General features: G+C 40.8%; 1 protein-coding gene across 1 annotated transcript in view; it reads right to left on the reverse strand.

The window, feature by feature from the left end:
* The window catches only part of comp (cartilage oligomeric matrix protein), a 77959-nt gene that overhangs the window by 14996 nt on the left and 48648 nt on the right, over positions 1-14315 (reverse strand). The window contains exons 8-17 of the mRNA XM_034180056.1: positions 13895-13999; positions 10129-10236; positions 9714-9873; positions 9429-9547; positions 4599-4651; positions 4304-4497; positions 4019-4197; positions 3899-3947; positions 3605-3801; positions 3180-3352 (exon numbers count right to left, since the gene is read on the reverse strand). Of these exons, the coding sequence (XP_034035947.1) occupies positions 3180-3352; positions 3605-3801; positions 3899-3947; positions 4019-4197; positions 4304-4497; positions 4599-4651; positions 9429-9547; positions 9714-9873; positions 10129-10236; positions 13895-13999 (1337 nt within the window). The remainder of the gene's footprint in view (positions 1-3179; positions 3353-3604; positions 3802-3898; positions 3948-4018; positions 4198-4303; positions 4498-4598; positions 4652-9428; positions 9548-9713; positions 9874-10128; positions 10237-13894; positions 14000-14315) is intronic.

Raw genomic sequence — 14315 nt, forward strand, 5'->3', positions numbered from 1 at the left:
TTGTCACGTGCGCACAATTAAACTCGGCTCCAAGTGTCGGTCCACAGTTCCTGCTGAAGCTCCTTAGGACACTCCTGCAGGTGTTCCACCTGCTGTTGTAACCGATGAGTGGGAGAATGAGTCTGAGCAACCAGAGGAGGGAGAGGAGACTCACGTGCTGCCAGACATCTCTGCACCTCCTCCAGTTTGGCGAAGGAAGAAGCGCGCGCACAATTAAACCCTGCACAACAACATTGTTTGATTGCTGACACCAAGTCGGCTAAAAGTCAAATTTCAGTGCTCTTCAGCGCGCTCCTGCAGGTGTTCCACCTGCTGCATGTGCCTGATGTTTGGGAAAATGTGCCAGACGAGAGCCACATGAAGCCACACATCTGGCGCTGTCCTCCTCCTCTTCCTCCTCCTCTCTGCGCCACTCCATGGCACAGAGCCCAACTACGCATGCAGTCACAAAGTTCTTCTGAAAAACTGGAGCAATCTGAATTTGGTTGGATGAATATGGGTGTGTGTGTGGAGACAATTCACCTCGTTCACAATGTGACAGAACTTAAGATGCGCTGTTACGCACAATAGCGCGCGATAGCGCGTAACAACGCGGAACACTATTCTTGACCGTGCGTAATGGTTCCTGATAATTCTCTGGCAACATGTGCCATTAATTGTAAATTGTGGTAACAGGTTGCAGGAGTTCCTGAGGACACCTGACGCCTCTGCCCCGAATAATCACATTTGTGATCAGCGGCCAAGAATGTGTACTTCGTGGCATTCGTGACTTGTCGTCGTTATGTGTAAACGCAGCATAAACCGGTTGTACCGCTCCTTAATCTGTGTGATGCCCATCGGATCTTCACTGAAAGCCGTCTGAATAATCCGAATGGTTTCCACCTGGCTGTCGCCCAGTTTATGGCAAACTTTGATGCAGTCACGCTGCTCCAGTCATTCCGCCATTTCCTTGCAAAGAAAAAAATGACGAGAGACTATACCCATCCTCACACAAAGGCTGCTTACAAGCAAATGACGCAACCGACAGGCGTGAAAAAAATCACGCATGCACACAAAGGTTCGAGGTTGGCTCATGCAAGCACACGTGATTCAAATCCATCAGGTTTTTGAAAAAAATAAAAAGGTCGGATACTTTTCTAACAGACCTCGTACATTAGATAATGACCTGCTCCACTATGCGCAGCCACAGTAAATAAGCAATTGACACTAAACTTGGTATGGTGACTGGGGTACCAAGGGGGAGGTCACTGGAGCCCTTAGGTTGAAAGTGTACATGCACGAACACACACACATACACGGTCAGACTTATATATTAGATCACGACCTGCTCACTGGAGACCTTATTTTCACAGTTCACGTGGTACTCAGGTCAGGTTGCAACCATCACACTTTACTTACAACGTAGTAGCGGTTGGTTGGGGTGTGGGAGTTAGGGCACGTGTTTTTTCAGTTAAAATGTATCTGCTCTGTACGGCATGCCAGTGCATTGCAGTGATATGACATGCAATCACCTTTTATCAAACTGCTCTATGAAAATTAATGATGACAACATACACACAATGCAATGCAACGTGCTACACCTTAATGAAAGTGACATGAAATATACAATGACATGGCCAAAACTCTTCTCTATCCCGTTCTACGCATGAGTAACTCAAGCTATTTTCCCACATTAATTCAGCATTATTTCATAGACAAGACACGAGCGATCAGAATGCGACAGCAGCACGTCTGAGACCGACTCTCTACGCCCAAACCAATCAAAGGTAATAATGTGATTATTAACCATCAGATGACAAAGTAAAACCTCTTAATCATTTTAAAGTCAGCTTTAAGCAGAAACGAGACAATAATCATACTAGGGGAGCTACGACCACTACCTTTGCACCCCCCCCACTCCAGGACTAAACAAACAAACTTTTTTAGGTTCCTTAGATGACCCCAAAACACAATCAGGATGTTCCCAAAAATAAAAACTGGCCTCAAGCCGGTTATCCAAGATGGCTGCCAAAATGGGGTTTTTCACTAAAACACTTTTAAGCAACATATATACAACTTAAATACCACAGAGATTCAATGGGAAGACCATTGCAGGTCACAGCAAACTCATTTGTGCCTAAACTAAATTCATTCATGGGTTTAAGATTCAAAATGGCCACCAATAGACCCTTATCATTAAAATACATAGTAGGAAGTTGTTTATATGTTGTTTACAGGTGTTTTAGTGGGGGGAAAAAAACCCTATTTTGGTGGCCATCTTGGACGCCATCTTGGATAGCTGGCTTGGGGCCAGTTTTTATTTTTGGGAACATCCTGATTGTGTTTTGGGGTCATCTAAGGAACCTAAAAAAGGAGGGGTGCAAAGGTAGTGGTCATCGCTCCCCTAGTATCAGTGAATCAGTGCTGACGCTCCGAAAGAACGCATGCGTAGTGAAGGCAGAGGATCCGATTTGTAGGAAGGACCAGTCAATTTGTGAGACCGGCTCTGGGTGAGAGTATGACAAGTATAGCGGTTTCACTCTGTGTTGTTGTGTTTTTAACTCCGCCCACTCACTCCCTTCGAATGCAAACTTATGATCTCCGGCATGGGAGGCGGACACTCTGACCAGTCGGCTGAAAACCTGGACTCTGGCCTTATTGGCCAGAGAATCTTTTAGCTGTCTGAGGAGTGAGGCCTATTGACTACCACATGCACAGCGACTCCTGCTGGCTTCTGTCACACAAGGAAATCTTTCTTTCAAAGGAAGCTGTTCTCTGTTCTTCTTATAGACTTGATAATGTCCAGGTTGTTTAAAATAGAAGCGACAGCAGTTTGAAATAATCTCTCGGTCAGTGGGAGCCACAAGTAGCTCTTCAGTGCTCCACAATGAGGCACTGCATGAAGCCCACCTCATGTAAGATATACAGTGAATGTGAGGAGGACAGGACCCTTTTGCAAAATTTATTTGCCAAAGGAATTATCCATCCAGTAATACTTATTCCTTCTCCTTTCTTTCTGGACAGACAATCAACCATAACTTCCTTGCAGGAAGCCACTCATTGGATCTGTTCCTACAGCGTAGTCCATATGTAAACACCACAATCCACATCCTCACTTTATGGAGATTCCCAGCTTAATGCGAGTTGACAAAATGCAGCATACAAAAGTCATTTTAGGTGCCATTCAAAAGTATCAGTACCTAATGTATCCGTCAGCGGGTCGATGCTGGAGGAACCAACGGTAGGAAGTTTTGTCTTTCCAGCCGACATTTCGGGCATCTTTCCACAGAAGCTTCACCTGGCCACTCGTGTCTCCGGTGTGCCACAGGGCATTCCTCAGGTTTTCACCTGGGCCTGTGTTTGACTTGACAGCCTTTTCAAAGGCACAAATAAGAATTATCAGTCTTAACTCCAACATACATAGATGATCTTGGAAGTCTATCAAAATCATACCTTTTTCCACAGCCTAGGAAGAGAACCCAACTACATTGATCAACTCCCAGTTAAAAACATCATTGCCAACTATGTACTTCTCCAGAGAACAATACAGATTGTATCATTGACTTTACTGAGTCAGTCACATGGGTTCATTCCTCCCCAGTTTTTCACTGCTTTGGAACATTACCTTCAGTTGGATGCCTGGTTCTGCCACAGCTCTGAAGGGGTTTCCCTGCCAGTAGATCTGTTCCACCTGCTTCCACATCACCACGTAGAAACTCGAGCTATCCTGATACCCGAAGATAAAACCAGCATAGTCATCATCCGTTACTGTATTTACGTGAAACGTCCCTTCAAAATCCACACCGCTAAAGGCAGTGTAACCTAGATGGAGAAATTATAGCAGACTGGCATCACAACTGAAAGGAATACTCAAAATAATCAATGTAAGATTTTTCTTTAACAGGTGTAGTGTTCTTACCAACAGCCAGTCCAGGATCACTATTCATCGTCTGGACAATCTCTCTTCCCTGCAGGAAAAATGGATATTAAGAGTTTTATACCATAAGTATTAATGAAAAACAAGTTGCTTCATACCTACCTGATTCAGCACCACCCAGTTTGGGTCAATTTGTGCATCTCCTTCTGGATCTAAAACCACTGTCTGATACTCCCTGAAATCGGTGAGGGTGACCTCAGCATTTTCTGGGCAAACATCGACAGTGTCGACAACAGTGTCATTGTCGAAGTCCTTCTCACACACATTTCCCACACCATTGCCTGTGAGGAGACACCGTGTTTTCTACAACAGCGAGACTTCCTTTGCAAAAAAGCCAACAAAGATGACTTTATAATATCACCCATTGTCAATTCCACCATTACTCACCGTCTGAGTCCTCCTGTAGAGGGTTGGGGATTAGACGGCAGTTATCAGGACCAGGTGGAAGCAGATCTGGTATGCCATCATTATCATCGTCATCATCACACTCGTCTCCCTTGCCATCCTTGTCCGTGTCGAGCTGGGAGCTATTTATGACAGCTGGACAGTTGTCCCGAGAGTCCTGGTGACCGTCTCCGTCACTAGACAAGAGGTACTTAATTGTTAAGTTGGTCCCTGTTTTATTAATCCTTAAATAATAAACCTTAACCTCTGTGATGTGATTAAATAGGTCGTACACTACCTGTCCTTGTTGGTGTCACACGGGTCACCAATCAAGTCATTGTCCATGTCCAGCTAAGCAGGATGACAGTGTTACAGTGAAATTTAACAAGGTCTATTATTCTGATGTAATAGCTCAAACAGCTTTTGATGTTGTTTTGACAGTATTCATGCAACAGGAACATGCATCATAAATACAGACCATACAGTTACTTTATGCTGTTGTTATGGATGATCCCCAACTTGCGAATTTAGTTTTAAACCACACTCAAAGTTGGCGCTCTAATTAGGCCAGATCTAAGTCAATGTAAGTAATCAGCTAACAGGTAAATAAAGGTATTGTCACGTTAGAAGCAAAGTATAAATTACTATATACATACGAGGTGTATTAGATAAGAAACCGACACTTTTATTTTTTTTTTAACTATATGGATTTGAATGACGTGCGATTACACCAGTCTTGCTTGAACCCTTGTGCGCATGCGTGAGTTTTTTCACGCGTGTCGGTGACGTCATTTCCCTGTGGGCAGGCCTTGAGTGAGATGTGGTCCAGCCCTCTCGGCTGAATTCCTTTGTTTCACACGCTGCTCGAGAAAGCGCGTGTTGCTTTATCAAAATTTTTTCTGGACCTGTGAGGAATATCCGAGTGGACACTATTCAAGAAATTTAGCTGGTTTTCGGTGAAAAGTTTAATGGCTGATGAGAGATTATGGGGTGTTTCTGTCGCTGTAAGGACTTCCGACGGAGCGGAACGTCGCGCAGCGCTTCCAGGCGCCGTTGTCGGCCTGTTTCGAGCTGAAAACATCCTAATTTAAGGCTTAATTTACCCAGGACGTCGTGAGAGAACAGAGAAGATTCAGAAGAGGCCGGCATGAGGACTTTATGCGGACATTCCACTGTTTAAGGACATTTTGTAATGAAAGACGTGCGCGCAAATTCGCCGAGTCGTTTCCGTGACGACTCGGCGAATCTGTGTGCGCCGCAACAGGAAAAACACCTCCGTGTTGAAAACCATTTGTAAAATTCAGGCGGCTTTTGATGGCGTTCAACAAGTGAGTAACTGAGAAATTGTTTAACAGCTTGGGCATGTTCCAACTTGCCCGTTAAGGTTTCCAACGGAGGTGTTTTTCCTGTCGCGACCCCCCGCGGTTGGGTCCGGCCCGACATGCGACTCTGCCCGCACGTTCTTTCATTACAAAATGTCCGTTAACAATGGAATGTCCGAATAAACTCCTCATGCCGACTTCTTCTGAAAGTTCTCTGTTCTCTGACGACTTCCTGGGTCAACAGAGCCTGAAATGTGGAAGTTTTCAACTTGAAACGACGAGACGCTGCCGCCTCGAAGCGCAGATCGCCGTCAGGCACCGTGGGCCGTCCTTAAAGCGACACTACCAGACCAAAATCTCTCATCAGCCGTTAAAATTTTCAACGAAAACCAGCTGAATTTATCGAATGGTGTCCACTCAGTTGTGCCTTACAGCTTTTGAAAAAATTTTTATCAAACAAAGCAGCAGTCTGAGCCATTCCTAAACAATGAAAAATCGACAAGAGGGTGGGCGATTCCTCACTCAAAGACTGCCCACAGGCGAATGACGTATCCGACAGGCGTGAAAAAACTCTCGCATGCCCACGAGGGTTCAAGCATGTCTGATGTAATCACACGTGATTCAAATCCATATGGTTTTTGAAAAAAATAATAAGGTTGGATACTTTTCTAACAGACCTTGTATATATATTGCAATACTCCCTGAATATATATGTTCTGGTGGGCAAAGTGCATTTTCCTGCATTTTCCTTTTAAAATATATGGTAATTTATGAACAGTTGGTACCATGATCAATAAATAAATAAATAAAGTGGCCATTCATCCATAAAATTTAAAAATCCTATGTTGGCTGAAGTGCACCATAACTATAAATTATGACCGGCACAGAACTTTCCAACTGTGACAGTTTTTACTTGACTCCCATCATGTATTTTGATATGTGTAAAGTGGTGTCGCCAACATTTTAAGACAGGGTTAATTACTGAATTATTTTAACATTTAAACAAAGCATTTTTGGGATTGGGTGGCGGTTAAGGGCGGGTGGCCCGGCGGCCGGTCCATGCTCACAGCCCCTGGCTGTTGGGACGTGGAATGTCATTTTTGACCTTTCATTTTTAAAGTTAAGGTGCCCTGACACTTGCATGACTTTGATCCGCGCACTTGCACACACATCGTCATGACGATCCCACCCGTTGTGTTCCCAGCTGGACGCCATGCTTTGTTCCACTAGCTGCCACGCACTGTGCGCTGTGGATTAATCATTTTCTGTCCGAGTTAGCTGTTGAAAACGCATCTAATCGCTTCTGGAATCACAGAGGAGTGCTCCAGCTGCTGCTTTTCTCGTATGCGCGCGTGCTGAACGAGGTAGTGAAAGCATTTGGAGCCATCTAAAAAGGTAATTATTTGTCATGTTTACATTGTCATGGCTTGGTAAAACAGTTGCATGTTCTTTCCCTCTTGTGTGCAGCAGCAAAAGTATGTTTATGATAGATTTAACGTCTCGTTACAATCGCTCAGACGAGCTGCGTTCTGATGCGGTGCACTGACGCAATCAACTCACTGTTCACTTCTTTACTCGACGAGCTGCATGTAGTGTTGGTGAGTAGATCACGCAACGTTCACTACCACTTCACGTTTGTTGCACAACATTTATGTGTGAAAGATTTTTTTGAACATTCCAAAATTCTCTTTGCACAATTGCACGCGCCGACGCCCCTCTCATGTTCAGTCTACACCTGTTAGCAAGTTTGCTCTACTGCATGACACGGTGTTTGCAACTGCATGCATCAAAGTCGTGCAAGTGTCAGGGGGCCTTTACCATTACCGTTGATAAATTAAGCCCCCTGACACTTGCATGACTTTGATGCACTTGCATGCACTTGCAAGCACTGTGTCATGCAGGAGAGTAAACTTGTCATTATATGTGTATATAAAATAATTATTTTGTAGCAGATCATTTTCTGTTCAAGTTAGCTGTTGAAAACGCCTCCAATCACTTCCAGAATCACAGAGGAACGCTCCAGCTGCTGCTTTACTGTCTCTCTCACACACTCGTGCTTAATGTGGTGAAAGCATTTGGAACCATCTTAAAAGGTAATTGAAAGTTGAAATGTTTATATTGTAATGGCTTTGTAAAACAGTTGCATGTTCTTTCCTTCTTGTGTGCAGCTGTAAAAGTATGTTTGATAGATTTAACATCTCAACGATTATAATTGTTCAGATGAGCTGTGCTCTGATGCGCTCACTCACACTGTTCACTTCTTTACTCGACTTGACGAGCTGCACATAGTGTTGGCGAATCAATCGTGCAACGTTCACTACCACTTCATGTTTCTTGCACGACATTTATGCGTGAAAGGTTTTTTGAACATTTCCACATTCTCTTTGCTCAATTGCACATGCCGGCGCCCCTCTCATGTTCAGTCTACACCCGTTAACGACGAGTTTATTCTCCTGCACGACACAGTGCGTGCAAGTGCGTGCATCAAAGTCATGCAAGTGTCAGGGGACCTTTAATAATTAACCTGCTAAGGGACATTAGCAATCACAATTCTCCTCTTGAAAAGTACATTGCTAACATTGTAGTGTTTAATCCCTTGAAGTGAGGTGAACGTGTTCTTGGTTGTGAACGAGGGGAAAACATTTGCTGAACTTCTTATGTGGGTTGTGATTCAGAGTCTGGGGTTGTTATACGTTGCAGGTTGCACCGTCAGTGTCACCATTAGCCTATGAGAGAATGTCATACTGTATGGTGTTCTTCGTGAAACTGGTTGACTGCATTCCTTTCCATGCAACGTAACTATGGTTGTTACTATGGTTGTATGGTGAATGCATATCCTTTTAGCAAAAATAACTAAAAAAAAACTAAAATGCCTCTGACAGACTCACATCAGGATGAGAATGGATGATTATACACTCAGCCTAAAGAGGTATTTGAGAGAATGGTTGTCATAGCTTTACCCTGCTCTGATAAAATTGAGTACAAAGTCGTAAAACACCGTTCCCACAAAAGGTAGTCGTACTTTGTTTTTAGTATGCATGTGCAGAAGGGGTTTGATGTGCAATTATAGATAATACCATCACTTTGATTTTAATTCTTTGAAGCTGTTGCTCTAGTTAATGGTCAACCTAACCTACAAAACTCAAATATTTTGATTTAGAAGAGGAATTGAAAGGAATAGGTACTGTAAGAGTGTTCCATGATGCATACCACAAAATGGCTGACGCACATCTAAAATATCTTTGTAACTATCTGATCTTAAGTGCCTTTCAAAATGGCTGAAGCACAAAATGTCCTTGTATTTGATAAAAATATCAGATTCTTTTACAGCTGTTTAATTGATAAAACCATCTGATCTTTTTATATATGTTTAATTCATAAAACCAAAGTATTCGTGTCTATTTGGAAAAAGAATCAGCATGATGGAACACTCTGTTTTATTGCGTGATACTACATACATAAACACACACTATAAGATTTTTACATAATGAATGCACCGTGAACAGACAGTGCCTATTTTCAGCACAATTTACAGCCAGCTCACATAGACACTGACTCAAGCCAGGTTAAGGACCGCCCATATGGGGGTGGCTTAGGCTGAAGTAATAAAAGTTAGAGAACAAAGGAAGTCGAGGTTCTTTGTTCCTGATGTTTGCATGCGACCGGTTCAAGATCCCAGCGCTGAGAAATCGACTTTTTACAATACAACATCTAAACTATGAAGTCTGTTTCCTGTCCAATTCTTTTTGGAGATCTCACTGTGATAAAGGAACCTAACAGTACCACCAGCGTATGAGATTTCAAACCTGATCAGGGTTGGGGACGTACGGACAGCTATCACAGGCATCCCCCACATTGTCTCCATCACGATCTTTCTGGTCAGCATTGGGAACCCTTTTGCAGTTATCAAAGTGATTCAGGATTCCTACAATATACGCAAACTATGGTAATCTTTCAGTATAAGATGACATGCTTTTCACATCTCAAAGCATCAAGGTAAACAAAAAGACTATAAAGTCAGTTTTAAAGTGACAAGGCATTGCAGATTGGGTTGTCACAATATTTAATCAATGTATGGGTAAATTACGAACCATCTCCATCAATATCTTCATCACATTCATCACCAAATTTGTCCACATCTGTGTCCTTTTGGTCATTGTTTTTGACAGCACGGCAGTTGTCACAAGCATCACCATAGTCATCTTCATCAATGTTCTTTTGGTCCACATTGGACACCAGCACACAATTATCCTACAGAAAAAATAGTATAGTATCATTATTAAAAGTTTTAGTTTGCTGATATGCACTTTTGGCCTAGTTGACAAAGTGCATACCACAACTTGTAGTTCACAATTATCCGAGTGCATTTCCAGAGTTTGTGCTCCTGTTTTCTATATGTCTCTCTGTCGTGTTGTTCTGTATCGTCCATCAAATAAAGACATAAAGTGGCCAGAAAAACTTTTTGCTTGCCATTCTAATGACCTTTGAACAATGTTATGCTTGCACCTGTGTGTTAGGGATCCCATCGCCATCCGCGTCATCATCACAAGCGTCTCCTATTCCATCACCATCTGCATCTTCTTGACCAGAGTTTGGCACAGTAAGACAGTTATCCTGCAAAGAAAAATCAAACATTATAGAATACATAAAGGAAACTAAACTATGGTCTAACATGGAATACAGTGGAAATGTCTGCCATAATGCTCAAACAGATCAAATTTAAAGGGTCTCACCACATGATGTAAATATGTTTTTTTTTCTTTATTTCATTCATTTAAAAGAAAAAGACAGGAAAAAACAGAAATGAAATGAAATTTACAAAACTCTGAATGAAAAAGGAGCAGAGAGAAGAACAAGTCTTATATTTTCTGCCCCTTTTTTACAACACAAATCTTTCAATTTTAAGTATTATTCAGCATCACTAAACAGATTACACTTCTGACTTATCACACACTATTGACCCATTTCATAACTTTAACCATTAGCCAAAAGATTACATCCCTGACAGGCCACACTAAACTTAAAACATTCTAGACATCACCAACAGATCCCACCCTAGGCATTGTCATAGCCCACCGACCTATCTCATAGCCTCATACTTACCCAATACATCTAATTTAATACGTTTCCTAAATAATTTGAGCGACCTTGATTCTTTGATTTCTGTGTTGAGGTTGTTCCATAATTTTACACCATTCACTGCAATACTCCGTTCCTTTACTTTGGTTCTGAATCTTGGTTTTTTAAAGACTTCTATTTCTTTCAAATTATAACTACTTACTCTTTTTTCAAACATATTTTAATGTTTATTGGTAAGGTATTTTTGTTAGCTTGATGCATTATTTGTAATATTTTCAAATCAACTAAATCATGAAATTTAAGTACCCTGTTGTGTGGGCCGCCAGAAGAGGAGGTACTGCTGGCCCACCACCAGAGGGCGCCCTGCCTGAAGTGTGGGCTTCAGGCACGAGAGGGCGCTGCCGCCACGGACACAGCCGGGGGTGACAGCTGTCACTCATTATCTCTTGACAGCTGTCACCCATCTACACTTCATCATCTCACTCCATAAAGACCGGACGTCATCTCCACCTCGTTGCCGAGATATCATCTACCTGTGAAGGTACTTTTCTTTGCTGACTTAAATCATTGAGTAATAACCTGAACTTCTTTGCAGCCGTATTCCTGTGGCATTTCATTATCTGTGGATTGGCGTAAAGTGTGATCAGCGACGGCTTCGCTTCACACTCCAACCAGATAAGTGATTTAACAGGAGCTGCACGAGTGTGTGATTAGAGGTGGAGGTGACTTTCCACCTTCTGACTGTTTTTGTTACTGGGTGTGCACACACCCACATCTCACTGTTTATGCTCCTCGCCAGCAGTACCAGATCCGACAGTCGGGGACGGTGATCACCTGGGAATTCGGGACTTGGCGGCTCCAGTATTCACCAGGTTCGGTGGCGGTGGAAATCGTGTGGTTACGGCTCTTCTCGGAACAGACGTTTTCTATCCTCGAGCCTGCCCACACGTCACCTTTGTGTATTGACTGCTATCAGATTCTGTGATTGTCTGTATAATCGTTGTGCACATTCACAACATTAAATTGTTACCTTTTGGCTCATCTATTGACCGTTCATTTGTGCCCCCTGTTGTGGGTCCGTGTCACTACACTTTCCCCAACATACCCTATACTTAATGAATAATGGATTAGATGGATCTCTAAAACGACTATTACTAATCATTTTTAAAGCTCTTTTCTGCAGAATAAATAATGGCTGTGTATAAGTTGTACATGTCGATCCCAAGATTTCTACACAATAAGTTAAATATGGGACAATCAATGAATTGTACAATGTTAATAAACCATAACTATTTAATGAAAATTTTACTTTATGCAAAACAGCAATGGCTTTCGCTATTTTTCCTTTTATGTAATTTATGTGTGACTTCCATGTAAGATCTTCATCAATCATGACTCCTAGAAATTTTGTTTCTTTTACCCTTTGTATGTCCATTCCCTCTATTTTTAATGACATATCATTATTTCCCACTCTGTCATTAAATAATATGAAATTTGTCTTATTAAGATTTAGTGACAATCTGTTTATATCAAACCAATATTTAACTTTTTCCAACTCTGTATTAATCACTTGTACTACTTCCTGTATATCTGATCCAGAGTAAAATAATGTTGTATCATCAGCAAATAATATGCCGCCAAGTACTTTAGATACATTCACAAAATCATTGATATACAAAATAAACAGTTTGGGTCCAAGTACCGACCCTTGTGGTACACCATAAATACACAATTACACAATTCTGATTTAGTATTATTTATCTGAACAAACTGTTTTCTATTTTCTAAGTAGCTTTTTACCCACTGATGTGCAATACCTCTAATTCCATATTGTTGTAACTTGTGAAGCAATCTTTGAGTGGTCGATAACATCAAAAGCTTTTTTCAGGTCGATAAAGATACTTACAAAATAATCCTTATTATCTATTGTTGTTGATATTTTCTCTGTTAATTCCATAATTGCCATAGCTGTCGAATGTTTTGTTCTGAATCCATACTGAGCATTATTTAAAATATGATGTTTCTCAATGAATTTATCCAACCTTGTCAGAAAAACTTTTTCCATAATTTTAGAAAACTGTGGAGCAATGACACTGGCCTGTAATTTGAAAAATTATGTTTGTCTCCATTTTTATATAATGGGACTACCTTGGCAATTTTCATTTCGTCTGGGAAAATTCCTGTTGACAGAGACAGATTACAAATGTAAGTGAATGGTTCAATAACAGTTTCTATTATACTTTTTACAGTCATCATGTCTAAATCTTCATAGTCAGTTGATCTTTTGCTTACAAAGTTTTTTACAATATTTCTTATTTCATCTTTTTCTACATTGTCAAGGAAAATACTATTGACCGTATTGACAAGTGTATTTAATTTATCTTCTACTATTAGTTTATTTTCCATCAGACTTGATCCCACATTTGAAAAATAATCATTAAACTCATTTACAACTTCCTCTGTGTCATATATCTCTTTATTTTCCTTGACAAAGTAATTTGGAAAAGTTGATTTCGCTCCATCACTTTCAATCACACTATTTATAATTCCCCATGTTGCCCTCATATTATCTTTACTCTTATTTAATTGTTCACTATAATAATCTTTTTTTGTTTCCTAATTATTGTCAAGAGTTTATTTTTATATTGTTTGTATCTGTGTTCTGTTTCCTTTGTTTGCTTTTTTAAAAAGCACCTATATAAATAGTTTTTCTTTGCACAAGCATTTTTTATTTGTATTCAACCATGGTTTATTTACTCTTTTCTTACTAGTTTTTATTAATTTACAGTTTTTATATGATTTCATAAGTATTTTCATAAATGAATTATATGCTACATTAACATCACCGACATAAACATCTTCCCAATTTTGATTTTTAAGATCGTAATTAAATGCCTCTAAGGCTTTTACTGACTTATCGCTTTTAAAGTTTATAACAGATTTTTTCTTGTACCTATTTTTGTATTTAAATATTGAAAAAACTGGTAAATGATCGCTAAGATCTGTCATCAAGATCCCATTCTTAATAATTTCATCTGTTCTATTTGTGAATATATTATCAATTACCGTTGCACTTTGTGATGTAATTCTGGTTGGTTTTGTTATCAAGTTATGTAAATATCATGTTATGTAAATATGAAATCTCATGTATTGATGGCTTAATGGAATCAGTTTTTCTGACCATAATTTTTACCTTGGCACAGTTCCTCTGTGGGCAGTCCAGTTTCACATCAGGAAATCCATCAATGTCAATATCAGGACCACAGAGGTAGCCATTGCCAGCCCATCCAACACCGCACTGTGAAAATAGAAAAGGTCTTGTACAGGGTATTTTTGTTGATGCTATTACATTTGCATGGGGAGTGAAACTCATGTATGGATGGTCCACTGTCTGTCTTTGGGGCCTCTGTAAAGACTTTGTGTCTAATCAAAGCACTTGGGATCCATGCCTAAGTGTTGAGAACCTAAAAGACTGGACAAGGCCAAGGGAACACCACATGTCCTTGCTATGACATACCAATGGCTGCTTGTGAGGTTGCCAATCAGGACCCATGGTGGTTCTGTAGGGTGGTAGACACACCAACGTGCAACACCAGCTAGCATATGCCCCCAGA

Source organism: Thalassophryne amazonica, chromosome 10, assembly GCF_902500255.1.
Source record: "Thalassophryne amazonica chromosome 10, fThaAma1.1, whole genome shotgun sequence".
In the NCBI taxonomy this organism is placed as follows: Eukaryota; Metazoa; Chordata; class Actinopteri; order Batrachoidiformes; family Batrachoididae; genus Thalassophryne; species Thalassophryne amazonica.